Raw genomic sequence first — 19,898 nt, forward strand, 5'->3', positions numbered from 1 at the left:
TTATTTTTACTGTGGTTCTCTACAAGGATCAGTTTTATTAAACTGGTCAAATCAGAACCTTGGAAGCTTCCATGGTGGTACATTTTAGGGTCATGACCTTGTATACTGAAGACAAGAGTCCATGTTTTAAAAATATGCCTGTGGTGCCATGAGGAATATTTAAAAATATCCCTCATGGTGTGGCATCAGCTCTGTTGGTTTCCTCAGTCTTCAGGGCACTTCAGTTATGGTTGCAGGTTAACCAGCTAGCTGGAGTACCGAGAGAGTTCAAGCCCTTCTGGATTAATGAGTCACCAGGTCAACATCCAACATAAACACAAAACAAACCAAAAGCCAGTTTTGACCTTGCTGAGCTCAGCTTGCAGCCCTCTTTTTTTCAGGCATGCCTGACTGGGGTGCTTGCTTCAATGTCCACCACTGTGTTACTAGTAATAAATCTGCTTAACTCTCTGTCTGGCCTACCCTGTCACAGTGTGACTCTAGCAGGCCTTAGCTTCCAGTTACCTCCTAGCTCCTTTGCAACATGGAAGCTATCGATGGACTTTCTCCTGGTCAGCCCAAATTAATCTGATTTTTCCTGTCAAACCTGATGTAAAAGAGATGTTCTTAGGTGAGCTGATAGGGATGTCCTCAGCTTGTTAACACCATACTGCCTACTGCAGGGTTCAAGTGTTCCACTGCAATGCACTTAAAGCAGATTGGTGATGTTACTGTCAGCTATTGCCATTACTGACTTGGGCTTATCTCACAGAGTGTAGGACTTTTCCCAGTTACTTAGTGTTCTGAATGAGTTTGTCATGAAACATCAAACATGCATCATTAATATTCAGCTTAAGCAAAGGAACAGCTTGACACCTTTGACTTTTCACTCCCAACTCTATTTATCATGATGAAACCTACTTCCTTGGGACTGTTTGTTCTTGGCAGACACAGAACAAATTCAGGTTGGTAACCAATGTGGCTTTAGCAAGAATTCTATGGGTACATAGTTATAACTATAGTTATAGGATTAAACATATAGTTGATTAATTGGAAAAGGACATTCTGGTTTTGCTAGATGAAGTTCCTGGCATTATTGGGACATCTAAGAAAAACCAGAACACTGATAATTTTATCTAAGGAAGACTGTGAGTTTACCATCTTGCATGAAGGTCTAGAATTGCTGCTTTTATTATAGCAAAATATGTTTTGTCAAAAAGTGTCTGTGTGTCTGTTCACATGAGCCAGCAGGAGAAAAAGAGAAGTCTCCTATGTGCATACTAGAGGCTGTGCATCTATCTGCCTGTTTGGGTAGATACTTAAGTGCCTGATCTGCCTGGTTTGGGATGGAAGTAGGTACGAACACATATACATATGTAAGTACATCTTCTATTTGAACAGTTTTTGTTCATCTGATTGCAGAATGAAAACATATTTTGACACTTGAAAGTCAGTACAAAATGGAATTATGGTCAGCTCTATCCAGGACTCTTGTTGCATACAAGAGTCCTGGATAGCTGTACAACATACAGCTATTTTGACAGTATTCTCTAAAAACTGGGTCTACATACTTACAGTTTTTAGAGTTTGAGGTTTTTCTTGCATACCTTTGGGAATTCTTTTCTTTTTCTACTTTAAGATGTTTGCCTTCTGCCACACATTCAAGGTATTTGTGAAGTAAATGCAATTGTTGCTTACAGGCTTTCTATAATCACTTCCTACCAATGGATAGACTTGTTAATCTTCAGCATCCCCATAGTATCAAGTTTTTGTCCATCTGTATGATAAATTCAGCAGGCTCTGACTCTGGAGTCCCTTAATATAATTGTCACAGGTAAGTTGTCTTTCATATCTCTGTTCTTAGCATTATCTTAGTCCAATAAAAGTGGATAAGGTATGAATGCTTCTCTCTGTTCATGGATCTTGTGCAGATGAGGTTGCTTTCTCCTGTGAAGTGGACTTGGAGCATTCATAGTTGCTTCAGTGGACCTGTTGTATTGAAGCTGATGATGTTTTTGGTGGCGATGATTGATTTCCTTCAGTCAACTGCTTGGTTATGGTGCTAGGCTTCTTCAGTTCTTTACAATTGCAAGATGGCCAACAAAGGATATGACCTTTCCTTCTCTGTGGTTTTCCTTTCTGGAGGGAGTTTGTTAGGGATCTTGATGTTGATCTTGGTGTGAAAAATCTTGATGCTGAGTATTTGTTGGTAGCCATTTCCTTTTTCTATGCTACCTCTCAAATTTCCTTATTGAAATAAATGGATGTAACTTTTGGTACTTCTCTAGTATGCATCAGAAATTAGTGTTGTGTTCTTAATTGGGATTATCTTTTTTGTCACTACAGTTTGTAAAGATGTAGATAAAATGATTCTGCAGGTTTTCACTGAAATAACGCACTTATCTAATAACTACCATTTATAGCACAAAAATATCTATTAAAATAGCACCACGACCGAAAGAGACTTGGGGGTCTTCACTGACCACAAGATGAATATGAGCCACCAATGTGATGCAGTGGCAGGCAAAGCTAACCAAACTCTGGCGTGCATCCACCGATGCATCTCAAGCAAAACCAGGAAAGTCATCCTACTGCTTTACTCGGCCCTGGTGAGACCACAGCTGGAGTACTGTGTCCAGTATTGGGCCCCCCACTTCAGGAAGAATGTGGAGAAGCTTGAGAGAGTCCAGAGGAGAGCTGCTCTTATGATCTAAGGCCTGGAGGGAAGGCTGTACAAGGAGAGGATGAGGGACTTGGGACTCTTCAGTCAGAAGAAGAGAAGGCTCAGGGGGGACTTGGTGGCAGCCTACAACTTCATAAGGGGTACATCAGGACCTGGGAGAACAGCTGTTCACCAGAGCTCCCCAAGGGATAACAAGGTCCAATGGCCATAAACACCTGGAAGGCCAAGTTAGACTGGATGTAAGAAAAAATTTCTTTATGGTGCATGTGTCCAGGGTCTGGAACAAACTCCCCACAGAGGTGGTGCAAGCACCTACTCTGGACTCCTTCAAAAAGCAGCTGGGTTTATTTCTTGCTGGAGTCACTTGATCCCAACTGACTTCCCACGTATGGTGGGGGGCTGGACCTGATGATCTCATGAGGTCCCTTCCAGCCCCTAATGTCTATGAAATCTATGAAAATCTTAGTTTTATAAAATACTGTACTTAATCATTTTCAGGATGTGTGGGGACTCCTTCCAAAATCCTGTGTTTGTCTTTCTGAATAACATTTTCATATGCTGTTCTTTAACCAAGAACTGACTTAAATTAACAAATTAAACTTCATAAAGTGCTTAAAAGTTGAAGGAAACCAAGAAGTAGCAATAAGCTAGAGATTCTCCATTGCCTTACATGTTGTGTAGTCATTTATAGATGGGCAAAGTAGATATACAATTATATAAAATTTGAACGACAGAACTGTACTTCTACTTAGCACCAGTTTAAATTACTCCCCTAGGCATTAGACTATCATGGCCTTGTCCTTCTGTGACACTGGGTGCATCTACACAAGACGCTACATCACTATAACGATGAGCTATGGCAACATAGTGTTGGTGGGCACAAACCATGACACCTATGCTATGTCACTTTAGTGACATATCATCTAAAAATAACCATGCGCAGCCAGGACTGCGCAGTACTGCTAAAGCAAATATTCAATGATTGTGCAGTACCAAATGCACAATCAGGGGTGCATGTAGACATACCCACTGATAATTTGTTTCATACTCAGATCTTTGATGAAAGGTTATCTTTCATTACGTTTTAAAGCCAGCTGTTAAGTTTTAAAAGTCAAATAAATTTGCCTTCATTTGACACTTTCAAAAGTGAGGGCACCCTAAGACCCATATTCTCAAAAATATTTAGGTATCTAACTCCTATTGAAAACTTCCACTGACCTCACACCCCTCTCTGCTGTGTACCACCCCACACTGGAACCTAAAAGAAAGATTGGTAAATAATTATATCTATTTACAAAGACTGCACCTTGAAAGAATTTTTCCAAACTGCTCATTTTTCCCAACTCTCAGTCTCACCAGTCTCACCCTCAGAAATACTCTGTGCTGACCAGTGAACACAAAATAGAAACAGGTCTTGCTAACAACACAGGCAAAACACAGCCAGCACATCTGACACCATAATCAAAAGACCCCACAGCAATACATGTGATTTTACCGTATTTTACTAATATTTTATTTACCAATAATTGATGTATTGTAATAATAAATGTTCCTACTTTTTTATAGCTTAAAGGACCTTATCCAAAATGCAGAGGTGAAACCCAAGCTACAATACATTGTCTCCAATCCTTCCTTTTCTATGGTAACAGTTCCAAGTGAAGATAGTGGAATAACTTGGGAAACCAGCTCAAGCAGATGTTCTGCTCCCTGGGCCTCTGAAGCTAGTACTACTTCTTATCTTTATAGTCTGGAACGTTCATCTGTAGATTCTCCTCCTGGGAAAGTTATCTTTATCATGGATGAAGGTAAGACTGTCCAGAAAAAGATATGTAGATCATCCGATAGGACACTGTTGCGTTCAAACCTGAAGGAAGGCCAGGGTAGTAAAAAGCATGACTTCTCTGGAATGCAAGACTTAAGTGTTACCCCAGTAAATGATACAGAGTTAAGTGGTGCTGAACCAGAAGCAAAAGCTATGGAAGTAGAAACTTCAAAAGATACAGAAGATCCAGTAAACATTACAGAGGAACCAACCCCACTCCTCTCAAAGTCAATGGGCAAAGAACATAAACAGAAGAAGGGAGGGCCAGACCCTGGAGGATCAGTATGGGCTAGAATTCAAAAGTTCAATTTGATTACAGAAGAAGCAACACCCCCAAAACTGTTCCGAAAGACACGTAGTAAAGATCCACCCATACTATCAGATACAAAAAGGGAGCAAAGACAGCAGAAGGGATTCTTAAAACAAAGCCTTTCTTCCCCCTCTTCAGTGACTCTTGAAAAAGCTTCTGCTGCTAGGAAAGATGCTTCACTTCCCAATATAAAACGTGGCCAACTGACTCCTGGATCTAAGAAGTTTTCAAACTCTAGTGTTCCTCTTGACAATCCTGTGGAAAAAGAAACAGAGTCTCCAACTAAGACTTCAAGTGAGACATCAGAGCAGTCACAGTCCATTTCACCCTGCCTTACAGATGAAGGGGATAAGCAGGAAGTTCCCACATGTTCACCTACAGCCATAAACTCAGTATTAGAACCATCAGTGCCTGTTCCATTAGATCCTACTGATAAAGCTGAGAAACAAGAAATGCGGCCAGCTCCAGTTGAGACTATAATTGAGACGTCAGACCAGTCACTACCTGTTACATCATGCCTAATTGATGAAGTAGGGCAGCAAGAAATTCAGCCTTATTCATTCATGACCACAGAGCCCATTTCAGCAGAATCTGTAACTGAATCAGAGCAGCAAACAACTCAAGCTTATTCATCTGTAGCTCCAGAATATGTGTCTGACCATTCTGTTTCATTACATCTTGTGGAGGAGGCAGAAAAGCAAGAAAGTCAGTCTTACTCACCCATGACTACACAGTCTGAGTCTGAACATTCAGTTTTATCTGAAACAAGAAAGCAGGATGTTGATCCTTATTCATCCACCACTGCAGAATCAGAGCTGGATCATGCAGTTTTATCCCGTTCTGTGGATGAAGTGGAGAAGCAAGAAATTCAGTTTTATTCACCTCTGACTACACAATTGGAGTGTGAACCTCCAGATGTATCAAATTCTTCTGATGAAACAGAGGAGCAAGAGACCACACAGTTGGAGTCTGGACATTTAGAGAAGCAAGTTATTCAGCCCCATTCCCCTGTAATTACTCAGTCAGTCTCTGAACATCCATATTTATCAGATTCAATTGAGGAAGCAGAGGAGCAAAAAATTAAGTCTTATTCCACTACAGCTGAGCAACTGGCATCTGAACAGTTAGATAGATCATGCCCTATCGATGAAATGGAAATACAAAAAAGTCATTTTGCTTCACAGGTAACTTCAGGGCTCTGTGAGTATTCCAATTTATCTGATTCCTGTGGCAAAGAGGAGAGAGAAGAAACTGCCCAACTAGAGTCTAAACATTTGGAGATGCAAAATTCGGGATTCCATTCTCCTGTAACTAAGCAACGGGAACTGGATGTTCAAAAATTAACATGCCTCACTGATGAAGCAGAGGAACAAGAAACCACACAAATGGAGTCAGAACAGCCAAATTTAGCACATTCCATGAAAAAAACAGAGTATGGAGTTATTCAGCCATGTTTACCTATAGCACAGTCAAAGTTTGAACATTTAGACTTGGGTGAAACAGAGTTAGAAGAAGTTAAACCTTATTTACCCAAAACTACAGCAATGGAAGATAAGCAAGAAGTCCAAGCTGATTTATTGAACACAAAATATTTGTCAGAACAGTTAAGTGCTCATTCTCCAAGCCTCGTTGCTGAAAGTATTCAGCAGCAAATGCTGCCTGGTGAGCAGGAAATGATAAACCTGGTTTCAGAAGAGTCAAGTACAACTATTAAGGAAGTGGGTGAACAAAATATTCCGTTTAATTCACTTGCAAATCCTGATACATGGCTGGAAGAGTCCAAGTCTTATTCGCTTGGTTTCTTTGATGAAGAAGAGAAACAAAATATTCCATCATCTTTGCCTGACCTAGTAAGCATGTTGGTGCAGCAGTCAAAAATCGCTTCAGTCAGTTGTAATGAAGAAACAAACAGACATGAAATGGAGCCTTATTCAGATGGCACGGAAGATGTGTCATTGGAGCAATCAACAGGTGGTTCACCAGACCTTCTTGATGAAAGAGCGATGCAAAAACATCAGCCTTCTTCAGCTGAAGTGGACAGCTTTGCTTCAGCAGAGCCAATATCCACTTTACTTAGCCCTTTTATTAAAACACAGAATCTAGAAATGCCATCTTATTCTGCAGAAGCAGAAGAAACCCAATCTTCATCGAATGTAGAGGAAGCATCAAAAGAATCTGAACATGGTCTGCAAAGGGAAGAGGAATTAACACACCATATGAAGTCTGAAGTAGAATGCAAGTGCGCTCCAGAACTTGACAGTCAAAAAGATATATTTAATATAATTTCAGAAGGTTACGAAATATTGAATATTCATGTTCCCCCAGTCATTTCTTCCGTTGATCAAGAAGAAAGCAAACACATGCCTGATAAGCTGGAATATTTGGAAACAAATACCTTATTGAAAAGACAGCTAGTTGACTATAGTGATGATACAGTTGCTGGCCATGAAGCTTCAGTATGTGGAACAACTACAGAAATTTCAGAAAGCTCAGTGGCTAGTGACACTGGAAGTCAAAATAATGAACAAAAAGAACTGGTCAAAAATGAAGATGCTCCGGAAGCCATAGAAACAAAAGAGGAAATTTCAAAAAGGATAGAAAATAATAGCGAGACTGCTTTGAATCCTAATAACAGTAGCATTGATATGGATTATTTTGAAAAATATACTCGGATTGATGACAGATCTCCTACTGAGTCATCTCCTCAGGAACTACACTCATTTCCTGCTGGAATGGAAAGTCCTAAGGAACCAATGGGAGAAGCTGTCTCTTTAAATGAAAGATCTGATGTTAATACTTTGGAAGATGGTTATTCCCTATTTAATTATCTGGATGAAGCCTTTTATGGAACTGTGGAAGAAGACAACAAAATACGGTCATGTGCAGATGTTCAGAAATCTTTTCCTAAGCAAAAATCCGTTGACATTAGCAGTAAAAAAATTGTAAATGTAGAAGATGAACGAAAGTCCACAGGCACACCCTTGTTTGATACAGAAGAAGGAGTGTTAGAACGATCCCTGTTATTTCCCACATCAGTCACCATGATAAACCCAGAGCTTTTAGAAGAGCCACCTGCTCTCTCATTTTTATACAAAGACCTGTATGAAGAAGCAGTGGGAGAAAACATAAAAGGTAACAATGAACCTCCTTCCGATGAAGAAAGTATGAATTCTGATGCATCGTTTCCTAGTAGGAATTCTGACACAGATGATGGAACTGGAATATATTTTGAAAAATATATTCTTATAGATGATATTCCAAGTAATATGGCTGGGTTTCAGAAGGAGCAAATTCCAAAAGATCAGTCTAGTAGCAAAGATATTTCAAGCCAAATGACAGTTTTAGAGGACAGAAGTGAGGGTGTTTGTGAGGCAGTTGAAAAGGAACCGCAATCTGTTCACATTTCAGTTGAAGAGTCTGCCAAAATGTCAGAAGGAGAAATAGTGGAGAGAGAGACAGATGTATTGAGAAAAGAAGAAGCCCAGATTGTTAGTGATATTAAAGCAACAATTTGTAAACCAACCTATGCAATTCCTTTTGGAAGCAAACTAAATATTTCAGATGCTAGAAACGATGTTACTCATCAAAGAAGAGAAGAAGAAAATACATCTGCAGAAGCTAACCAGGAACTGTCAAGTCAAACAAGTCATCAAGAGTCCAGTCAAGTAGTAGATTCTGAGGAAATTGCCCATCAAGATGAAGCATCTGTGCTAAATAAATCAAAGGAAGTAACTTACCTGACAGATGAGCAGAAAAAGCAACATGAAATAACAGTTCACAAAATGGATAATGATTTACCTCATGGCAGAACACCAGCTGAGGGGAGTAAAGGCAATCAGTATGTCCAAGAAAATCTCTCCCATCTTGAAACTCTTCAACAAACAGAGAAACTAGAGAAAGATGGAATAATTTCACATTTAGATAAGCAACTGCATCCCACGACAAGGGAGGCACATGCTTTAGAGTACAATCACCTTGAAAATATGAACAAAAAAAAAGTCAGAGGAGAAAATCTAATAGGCACAGATGAGCTGGCACACGAGCAAAGAGGCCAAAGAAAGGTTACAGATGGTATAGCACAGCATGACCTAGGAATAGCTAAGTGTGGACTTTCAGAACCAGGAGTAAGATCTGATTATGTGTTAGGTGAATCAGACACACAGCCCTTTCCTTGCAATCTAGATAACGTTCAGCCCAGTTCAGGAGCAAAGCAGTGCTTTGGTGCTTATGAAGATCTTGCTGAATCAATGGATTATGAAGTGATTAACCAAGAAGAATTGCAAGATGAATTGTCCTCTGAATTGGCACATGAAGAATTATTATTTGAAGACAAGGAATCTTCTGAGCATATTAGTGATAGTTATGAATTTGTAAACGAGGCAGAGCAAGTTACACCCACTGACCGCGAAGATTCAGGGTTTGTGATGATGGAGCCTGAACAATCATCAGCAGACATACCTGCAAGTGAGAGTCCACAAAAAGACATGAAGAAGGCCCAAATTGATACATATTGCTACCAGTGCAGATGCCCTATTTCTGCTATTGACAAGCTTTTTGGGCAGCATAAAGAGCATGATGTGACATCACTAGACACTGCTGCAAATGAGATCAAGGTAAGCATTTGCGATGCCGTTTTCAAAGTCAAACACAAATATGTTGTTTATTTGGCTAATTTAAAATATGGATCATTCATCTTTTTTCCTTTTTCCAAGATAAAATCATGGACTGACTGTTACTGTTTATTACTATTTATTCACTGCTCAGTAGAAAATATGCAATTAGATTTGGTTTTTAGATGTTATCTCATACTGGAGTGTTTTCTCCTCGATGGGGACCCTGCTAGAATTGTCCACGTCTTTCTGATTGTCAGGCTGGATTATTGTGATGTGCTCTCCTTAGATTACTTGAACCTTCACTCAGCAGCTCCAGCAAGTAACCTTCAGCAACTGAGTTTACCTCTTAAATAGGCTAAACCAACATGAACATATCACCCTTCAGACCACTTCAGAGTTCAAAGTTTGGTTAATTAATTCTATAGGACTGCAAAGAAAGATGTAAGTGTTTCTTGGGTTGATTTTTGGTCTGTTTAAAAAAAATTATTGTCTCCCATTGGAAATGGTAGAGGTTGAGATGGGTTTAACACCCTTTCTGGCAGCAGTGGTTCGTTTAAGCTCTGAAACATGCCCTGATATTACAATAGCTGTAAAAGAAATAAACAGTGCAAAACTTTCACTAAAATCATGGAAGACCATGGCCAAGCCCACACTGGTATCAAGATGATTGTTGCATTAACCAGAACAGAACACAAAAAAATGCTCCCTCTTAAAGTCCAGCCTAGAAGGAAGAATATATTGCAGTTACGTAGCTTAGAATCATGAGCTTACCACGCTGATATAATTTTATTTCACATTTTTAAGTGGCCTTATTTTTCTAGCAGGTCTCACAGAGCTTTCTGAATTTTAGCCTTATCCTTAGTATAGTTCTTTTTCTTTTGTAGAGAGAGAGAATTTTAGTAACACTAGTTGAACTGATATTGTCACCTGTCCCACTTAAGCACATTGATTAGTCAACGGCTTTAGCATTGTCACAAAATGTGGCTAAAGTCCTGTGTGCATTCACCAGTCAACCCATATTGTTTAATTCATTTCCTTGATACAGCTTAGCAGTAGAACAGACAAGGCCTTATTTTCTTGAGCATAGGGAAGGAAAACCACCTGATACAGAACCTATATTTATGTTAGTTTCAAAGCTTTGTACAATGTGCATCTAGCCTGTAGGACATGAATTCTCAGATCAATTTAAAAATGTTGAAACTAATTAAAAATGAGCATGAAATTAAAATTCAAGTAATTCAGAAATCTAGCAAGGGTATTCTTACCAGGGCAAGAGTCTAACATTCTGAAAGGTATGCATACATTCATATACTGTGTATCTTCCCCCAAAATATATTTTCAAAATAAATGCTAGCTACAACACTTTTCACTTCTCTAGATACTTGTCTTTGAATTCCACTTCTGCCCTGAAAAGTGGTTGCCAATATGGCATTATGAAGTCCCATGTTTATGAGCTCTCACTTACTCCATGTCGTTTGTTAATTTTGTTAATCTAGTTGAAAGCAGAGTAGAGACCTTTCTCTAGTTATTTTTTATACATCTTTTTCTAGTTGCCAGCTCTGCAATCTAAATCAAGTGTCTAAAAACTGAACTCTATTTTTTCTGGCACACACACAAGTGCATGTAATTACAAAATTACACATAATTTTAATAAAAAAATCTGGGCCATGTCACAGAATCAGCTTTGATAATGATTTTTCCTTTAACTCATGTTATTTTGCATCTCATACTGACTTCTTGGCATGTGTTTAACTTGCACTAAAGCATTCATATATAATCCTTGAATTTGGTCTGAAAATAGACCTCAGATATAGTCTTCAGGTAAGCTATGTTTATAACAGTCACTCATAACTAAGAAACAAAAAGTATAGCTATAAGAACATGTGACATATTTCTGTTCAAGTTTTAAGCTATTAATTATTCTATTTGTCTAGTCTGCACATGTACCCTGTTTTTATCTTTACTATATGGTAGTTTAATCTACAAGTATGTATGATCATAATATACCAATGTGAGTCATAAAGTCAGATCACAGTCATCCCTGTTGGAGCTACAGTGAAGCCAGTGGAGTTAATTTATCCCATTATGTCATTCCCTGGTTATGGACTTTGAGAGAGAGTCAATAAATAAATCTGGCTTCAAAACAGATCTGACTTCATGTGATTTCTAGCAGTGAAACTCATGTTACTCTGAAACTGTCCATGCATGGTTCTTGTTACTCATATATATATAATCTCTCAGAAAATACCAGGACAACAAAATATGAATTTCCTCAGTTTTAGCATTGGAGCAAAACTTTGTGTTAAATGAAATGAGGTATTCATGGCCTCTGCCAATTTTTATAGGTTATCTTGACAAACAGAAGTTCACTTTGGAGTTGCACTGATCAGCCCTAAATAGTTATAAATATAGAATTCAATTTTACAATCTAATATGATATTTATAATTCATGGAGGTCACATGAGGTCACATTTTTCAAACAGATTTGGCTATAAAAAATTGCCAAATTATAGGAGGCTGCTACTAACCTTCCTTTAACCTTCCTTCTAGATTTATACAACTTGATTAAAACCAAGTGCAGTTATGAATCATAAATTGCATATGCGTAGATGGACAGTTTACTCTCAAAGAAGGTCAAGAAAAAACTGCTGCAGAAAAGACAGCTCTACTTTGTTTCACAAGCCTCCTTCTGCATTGTTTACACACATAAAACAACTGATTCAGGCCTTTCATTATCAGTAAATATCAAGCATAATTTTCCAGCAAAATTCAGAAAAAGCTATGATTATGCTCAATATGATTTAGTCTCCAAGATAAGCAGCAAGCCAGTCCCCCACCAATTACCCTCTTCTGTTCTGGACCATGTCCTGCAGTCTATCTAGTATTTCTGTGAGATGCCTTAAGGTCCTGACCTTCCAGCAAAGCCTGACTTGTGGGTCCTGAATATCACAAATGAGCTCTCAGCGCCTGTCAGGATCAAGCCCAAGTTATGCTTTGAAGATGGTTTTGTGTTTTTCCTATAGGCCTCACTAGCCACGATGGCACTGCAAAATTAACTGAAAAAGTTATTCCGTTTACATCTAGTGGTGAAACAAAAATATTTATCTAACATACATTTTGTATGGATTTTATAAAGTGCACATTTTCAAGTGACTGCAACTTTTTTTTAATTTCAGGATCAATTAGATGAATTTTTGGTGGCATTACAAGAAAAGTCACTGAAAATTGAGGAATTTGTTAGTGAGATAGAATCCCTATTTAATTCTGTTGAGGTAAGTCCAACATAGATATCACTACTGTGTTTTTTTTCTCCTTTACAATATTGACAATGCTTTGAAAAGATTTGTCGTAGTTCCTTGCTGGGGTTAACACTGGAATGGGCTGTTTTACTAGTCCTTACATTAGCCCCTCTGACTGTGAGCGATTAACTGTGAAAAATAAACATAAATTTGCTTCATAATATAGTGCTGCGATAATGATCCCAGTGACCATTACATGTATTATGTGATTGTCAGGCACTGGATAAGCAAATTATTCTCTCAGTGTTTTTAGTCTAAGTTCTGTTTAAAACAAAACTTTCAAACCTTACATGCTTCAAATCAGCAACCTGAATCATTTTGTGCAGGAGGGCCAGATATGCAGCCCATGGGCTGGATGCAGCCCATGGAGCTGTATCACCTGGCCTATGGGGCTCATAGAGGGGCCAAGCATTCAGGATGGTAGCGAGCGGGGGTGGAGGGAAGGGGGCGCCACTGCAGTCTGGGGTATGGAGCCCTGTTGTGAAAGCATGTCAGCAGTAGAATACGAGCAATGGCTGTGCTTAGTCACCACAATCGCTGCTGTCACTTGCCCTGCTGCCATGTCCAGATCTGGCTTCTGAGGAGCTCTATGGTTTAGATTCAGCCCAGGGGGCTGGGTGAGTACAGCACCTCTACTTTGGAGCACACGAATAAGTGGTATGGGAAGGAAAGGTATTTGCTCTCATAGTCTATATTGATTTCCGTGGACATTTTGTTGACTGATGTAGTTTTATTTCTCAGATTGGCATGCTTTTTTATTTTCCAGGAAAACTGTAAGAAAAGTGAACGGGTTTTAGAAGATCAAAATGAAGACATGGTTAAGAAAGTGACAGCGCAATATGACGAGAAGTTAGAGAACTTTGAGGAGGTGAAGAAGATGAAAATGGAATATCTCTATGAACAGATGGTTAACTTTCAACAGATTATTGATGCTGCCAAGGAGGCTTTGGGTACAACTGTAAGGGAAACTGAAGAACTTGATGAGGCTAGTTTCCTAAATGTAAGTATGAATTATGTTCAGGACAATAACCTAAATAGCATGAGTCTCATAAGGCATTTATATAACATACTCAGACCCAGGCAGCTCTTTAGAACTTTGTCATTTTCTGAGATAAATTTAGTCTGTAGTCTCAGGTGTGCCAATCTAGCACTGCTGGATCATTCCCTTATGTCACATGAGGGCTCAGAGAAGAAATCTAAGAATGATTTGTAGGATGGAAACCATGTTTTACAATGAAAGATTAGAGAAGCTCACTCTACTTATCTTATTGAAGAATAGATTAAGAGGCAGCTTTAATGATCTACCCAGCAAGAAAATACCCAACACTAAAGGATATATTAATATAGCAAACAAAGGTGAAACTAAACATAAGGACTGGAAATTGAAATCTGAACTTGAAAAAAAAATGGAAATTGAAATCAGAACTGGCAAAAAATGCAAATTGTTGACATTGAGGATAACAAGACATTTGAGCCAAGTAGGAAATACAGTAAATATCTGTTATGTAGGAGTTTCAAAAGGAAGCGTACAAGAAGTGGAAACCTAGAGTTTCAAAATGGCCCTGATGCAGGCATCACTGTATGGCCTATGTTTTGCGTGATATCAGACTACATGATCATAATGGTCCATTCTGGCTATGAATCTGGATGCTATGTATAGTAACTACAGGTCAGGTCCTATTTTCCCTTCCTGCACCGAAGTGGCTCTTACACAGCTGTGTAACTGTAGTTTTTGGCACTTGCACATCATCTGTGCATACTCAGTAGACTTTACTGTGGCCAAGTAGCTGCCCAGGGGGGTTAGAACTGCTCAGGCATATATGTAACACCAAACGTGTCCCAAATCCTTAGTCAGAAATAAATTGCATTGGAGTGGAGAAGGAACTCCCATTTCTGGACCAAAGTCTATTGGATAGAACAAATGCCCAGGGAGTGGTACACCCAGATTCTAGGCCACCCCCATCCACAGGGTGGGGGGTTTAATCTGTGTCATCTGCTTCCCAGCAAAGTGCTTTAACCACCATTCTATAGGCTGAGCATTGCCCAGAGTACCCTTTGTCCTTCCTATTGAGGTTGGTCAAATGAAAAGCAAAAAAGCGGGGAGATATGTAGGGCCAGGAGGACAGCAACCAAGAGGGAAGATGGCTCAGCAAGAAGGGTAATAATGCTTTGGAAGGGAAGGTATTTCAGTTAGAGCCCCTGCTTCCAAGGGGGCAGAAACTACCCCAATTCTGCTTGTCCACTCTGGCCCATGGCTATTACATGCAAACTGCAGTTCAGCTTCTAGAGGAGGGCTGTAGAGCATTCTGGGCAATGGAAACTATTTATTTAGTCCCTTGGAAATAATTCTTTTTACTAAGTGAAACAGCTCCAACAGGAGAGATTGAAAGACGCACCAAACAATCACCAAGAACCTAGTGGTTAGGGCATTCACCTGGGTTGTGGGAAGTCAAGGTTCAAGTCCCTCCTCTGGTTAATTTAGACTAGAGGCTTGAATCTGACTCTCCCATGTCCCAAAAATGAATGTCCTAATCTCTGAGGTATTGACTATTCTTGGAAGGACTGGGGCCACCCTCGCATTTTGCATGAAAACCATTCACATTGTTTGCTTCCTGATGGAACTGGAAAGGTTTTGAAATCTTAAAGCCTTTTTGGAGGACAGGGTATCTAATTCCTAATATGCTCTTAACATGTATAGTCATTAAATGTCTCCTGACCCTTTCTGTAAAGGATGGAGGACTGGATCCTGAAGCCCTTTTGTGCAATGAAAAAGGCAGCTGAGGCACTCCCACAAAATGTAAAAAACCCGGTTCCACTAGTATAAAGCTCATGAAGCATCAGCAGCTGTGTGTATATATTGGAGTGTGGGGGGCAGTATTTTTGGTCTTGGCATTTGGACCTTAATATTTATAATGTAAAAATGATATTGCCTACTGTAACAGTGATGTAGGCTTTAATACAGCAACAGTTCTTGGCTGTGTGCCTAACTTTTTAAGCACAAGTGTTTCTTGATTGCCTGCTTGCATACTTAAAGCTACACATGTACTTAAAGAAACATATTGAGACAGGGTCTTACAGAGGGAAATTACCTGAAAAGATAACTTCTCTTCTGGGATAAATGAGCAAAAAACCAATAAAATCAATGGAGCTGTGTTTATTTACATCAACTGAAAGCTGTAGAATTTGTTTTTATACTATTTGTTCTTAAATATTATCTTATGTTTGTTAAATTGTTAATACGTTTCTCTTTTCTTTTCTCTTAGTCATCTAAAGAAATGAATAAAAGGTATAAGCAATGTATCTTAGGTGCATTGTGTGTTAGGTTTAGCATGTTGGATGCTTCATTTAATACTTTCAAGCCTTATTGAAGGCATGCTGCCAACATAACTGTCTACTATAAACATCACATAATAATCATTCAGAGAAGACATCTCATACTTATTACTGTAGCTGACAGTGTTTGAAGTGTTTTGCATGTGTTTTGTATTTCATAATTTAAATAATAAATATAGCATTTTAAATGTCAACTCACTTTGAATATTCTTCATAGACATTCTTAAGTAGATGTTCCTTGTAATTATTGTATAAAACATTTTGATGATGCTTAAATCTGACTTAAACACCACTGTTTTCAAGTGTTCATGTTTTACTCACATAATTTCCATATTAGATCAAATCTTAATGGAAATACTTTAGGTATCACTTGCATAAGAGGAGATGTGGGGCTAAATTTACAACTGGTGTAAATGGATGCATCTCCAGTAAAGTATGAATTTGGATTTCTGTTTCATTCCGCCTTTTCTCTCTCTACTCTCCCTAAATAAATACATAAATAAAATAACAGTCCCATGGTCAAAATCTTCTTATGCCCTGTGTGGCTTTTTAATGGGGCTTCTTCTCAGTGAGACTCATAACTTGAAATATAACTAATCTTAAGGAAATGTATCTCCCTCTAAAATTTTCACAAATTACCTTGGAATATTCATATAGAGTAATAGAAAATAGGGGTTGGAAGGGACTTCAGGAGGTCATCTAGTCCAACCCCCTCCTCAAAGCAGGACCAGCTATGTCATCCCAGCCTAGGCTTTGTCTAGCCAAGTCATAAAAACCTCCAAGGATGAAAATTCCACAACCTCTCTAGGTAACCTGCTTCAGTGTTTACTACCCTTCTAGTGAGAGAGTTTTTCCTGTTATCTAACCTAAACTTCCCTTGCTGCAACTTGAAACTATTGCTCCTTGTTCTGTCATCTGTCACCACTAAGAACAGGATAGCTCCATCCTCTTTGGAACAACTTTCAGGTGGCTGAAGGTTATTAAATCTCCTCTCAGTCTTTTCTTCTCCAGACTATATAAGCCTAGTTCCCTCAGCCTCTCCTCAGAAGTCATGTCCCCCAATCCCTTAATCTTTTTTGTTGCCCTCTGCTGCACTCTGTACAATTTGTCCACTTCCATTCTGTAGGGGGGAGCCCAAAACTGGATGCAGTATTCCAGGTGTGGTCTCACCAGTGTCAAATAAGAGGTTTGCTGTCAGTGTTCCTACTATTACAGCCCAGTCTGCCATTTACCTCCTTTGCAATAAGGACACACTATTGGTTCTGTCGCTGGTAGGTGTTATAAGGCTTCGGCCTCTTCTTGATGGGCGTCTTGCCTCCAAGCGACATCAAGGTGAAACTTAGGCTCGGGTGTCACCTAGATGGTATGGGTGCTGCTCCTACTCACCTGCCACGTCTTCGATGTTCTTTGTTGGGGAGGCAGTTCCCTTTAGGTGGCTCCCAAGAGCGAAGAAGTCTTGATCCTGGTTCTTTCTTCATGGGGCTCCAAACCTCCCCTTTACCTCACCCTTACAACATCCATGGCCCGGATGAACACCGGACTTGGCGGGTCTTCTCCTGGATGATCTCCCTTCTCGCCCCACTCACCGACTTCGGACTAGATTGGGCCTTCCAGGCCAGTTCCACCTTCCCCGCAGCCGGTTCCTTGGCTTCAGGTTGGCTGGGGCGCGTAAGCCTGCCCTGTCTTCAGGCTAGCTAGGGCGTCTGATGAACCCAACTGAAACAAACATCTGGACTCCGCCAAAGAACCCCTGGGATCCCATCTCCCAGTGCCCCTTGATGGCTCAAAAATAAAGAAACTGAAGCAAAAGGATGGGGGACTCGCTCATCCCTGTGCTCCAGGTGACTGTGGGGTTGGGCCGCTGTCCCGTGCCCCTCCCAGATCTGCCTCCTCAGTTTGGCCACCTCAGACCCCCGGCTAACCCGGGGTCACTCTTCGTCTTCCCTGGATCAGTGGTGGAGTGCGTGGTTCCCACACTGGGTTGCTCATGTCTCCCCGCCGTGCCGCACATGGGGAGTAGCCACTCCCTGCCAACGCCTCCCGCCACCGTACCTGGATTCTCTGGTGGGGGCTGCAGGGTTGTTCCCAGAGAATGCAGGTTTCCCCTGGCTAGGGATTCCTCCCTGCCTGGCTGGAGCCCTCTGTTCGCTACTCAGCTCCTCCTCTCCCACCTTCAGCCGGGTGATCTTCCTCCTGGCAGCCAGTGTCTCCTGGTCGGCATCTCCTTCTTCCTCCATCCCCAGCTGGGTGATCTCCCTCCCGGCAGCTGGTGTCTCCCGGACGGCATCTATTTCTCCCTCTGCCGGCCACCCAGCTGTTTTTCCGGCTGCTATTTGAGCAGCCCACAGCTCTCAGATGCTCTACCCTCGCCAAGCTGCAGTTGCAGGCAGCTCCTGAATCACAGAGGCTGCGCCCGCAATTCCTTCTGGCTGCCACTCATCGGGATCCTTGCGGTAGGTATCGGGGCGCATGGGGTGGGGATCCAGGACCCCCTAGAGGGGCTTTCGCTGCCCCTCTCACAGGTTCATATTCAGTTTATTGTCCCCTTTAATCCCCAGTTCCTTTTCTTCAGAGCTGCTGCTTAGCCAGTTGGTCCCCAGCCTATAGTAGTGCACTCCATCCCATCTTCCATGTTGTCAATGAAGATGTTGAACAAAACCGGCCCCACAACCAACCCTTGAGGCATTCCACTTGATACCAGCTGCTAGCTAGACATCGAGCCATTGATTGCTACCCTTTAAGAGCAATGGTCCAGTGAGTTTTCTATCCACCTTACAGTCCATTCATCCAACCCAACTTTCTTAGCTTGCTTGTAAGAATGTTGTGGAAGACCCTATCAAAAGCCTTGCTAAAATCAAGGTATATCGCATTTGCTATTCTTCCTGCATCGACAAAGCCAGTCATTGTGTCATAGAAGGCAGTCAGATTGGTCAGACATGACTTGCCCTTGGTGAATCCATGCTGACTGGTCCTAATCACCATCTTCTCCTCCAAGTGCTTAGAAATGGATTCCTTGAGGATCTGTCCCAGGATTTTTTCATGGACTGAGGTGAGGCTGACTAGTCTATAGTTCCTCATTCTTCCTTTTCTTAAAGATGGAAACTATATTTGCCCTTCTTCAATCATCTGGGACCTTTTCTGATTGCCATGAGTTATCAAAGATGATGGCCAGTAGCTCTGCAATCACACTGGCCAACTCCCTCAGCACTCTTGTGTGCATCCCATCTGGCCCCATGGACTTGTACGCATCCAGCTTTTCTAAATAGTCCCTAATCTGTTCTTTTGACACTGTTGGCTTCTCACCTCCTCCCCAAACTGTGCTGCCAGGTGTAGTAGTCTGGGAGCTGGCCTTGCCTGTGAAGGTCAAGATAAAAAAGGCATTGAGTACTTCAGCCTTTTCTGCATAATTTCTCACTAGGTTGCCTCCCACATTTAGTAAGGGACCCACACTTTCCCTGATTTTCCTCTTGTTCATGACATACTTGTAGAAATCCCTCTTGTTACCTTTCACATCCCTTGCTAGCTACAATTCCTTTGTGCTTTGGCCTTCCTGATATCAATCCTGCATGCCCAAGCAATACTGTTGTATTCCTCCCCTGCTGTTTGTCCAGGTTTCCACTTGTAAGCTTCCTTTTTGTGTTTTAGCTCACTAAAGAGTTCTCTGCTAAGCCAAGCTGGTCTTCTGCCCTACTTGCTAGTCTTTCTGTGCTTTGGGATGGCTTGCTCCTGTGCCCTCAGTAAGCTTTCTTTAACGTTCAGCCAGTTCTCCTGGACTCCTTTCCCCGTCAGACTGGCCTCCCAGGGGATCCTGCCCATGAGTTCCCTCAGTGAGTCAATCTGCTTTTCTGAAGTCCAGGGC

At 40.8% G+C, this 19,898-nt stretch overlaps 1 protein-coding gene across 12 annotated transcripts in view; it reads left to right on the top strand.

Annotated features, from left to right (window-relative positions):
• CMYA5 (cardiomyopathy associated 5) overlaps positions 1-19,898 on the top strand; it is a 79,308-nt gene that overhangs the window by 17,125 nt on the left and 42,285 nt on the right. For 10 of the 12 annotated variants that reach the window (XR_003093525.1, XR_003093526.1, XM_025201373.1 and 7 more), the window contains 4 exons: positions 4,229-9,407; positions 12,584-12,679; positions 13,473-13,706; positions 15,970-15,992. Coding sequence is in view for 8 of the 12 variants with exons in the window: in XM_025201375.1 (XP_025057160.1) it covers positions 4,229-9,407; positions 12,584-12,679; positions 13,473-13,706; positions 15,970-15,992 (5,532 nt within the window). In the remaining 4 variants the exon portion in view is untranslated. The remainder of the gene's footprint in view (positions 1-4,228; positions 9,408-12,583; positions 12,680-13,472; positions 13,707-15,969; positions 15,993-19,898) is intronic. The other 2 variants (XR_003093527.1, XR_003093528.1) reach the window with 1 other exon arrangement.

Source organism: Alligator sinensis, unplaced genomic scaffold (genome assembly GCF_000455745.1).
Source record: "Alligator sinensis unplaced genomic scaffold, ASM45574v1 scaffold159_2, whole genome shotgun sequence".
Classification (NCBI taxonomy): Eukaryota; Metazoa; Chordata; order Crocodylia; family Alligatoridae; genus Alligator; species Alligator sinensis.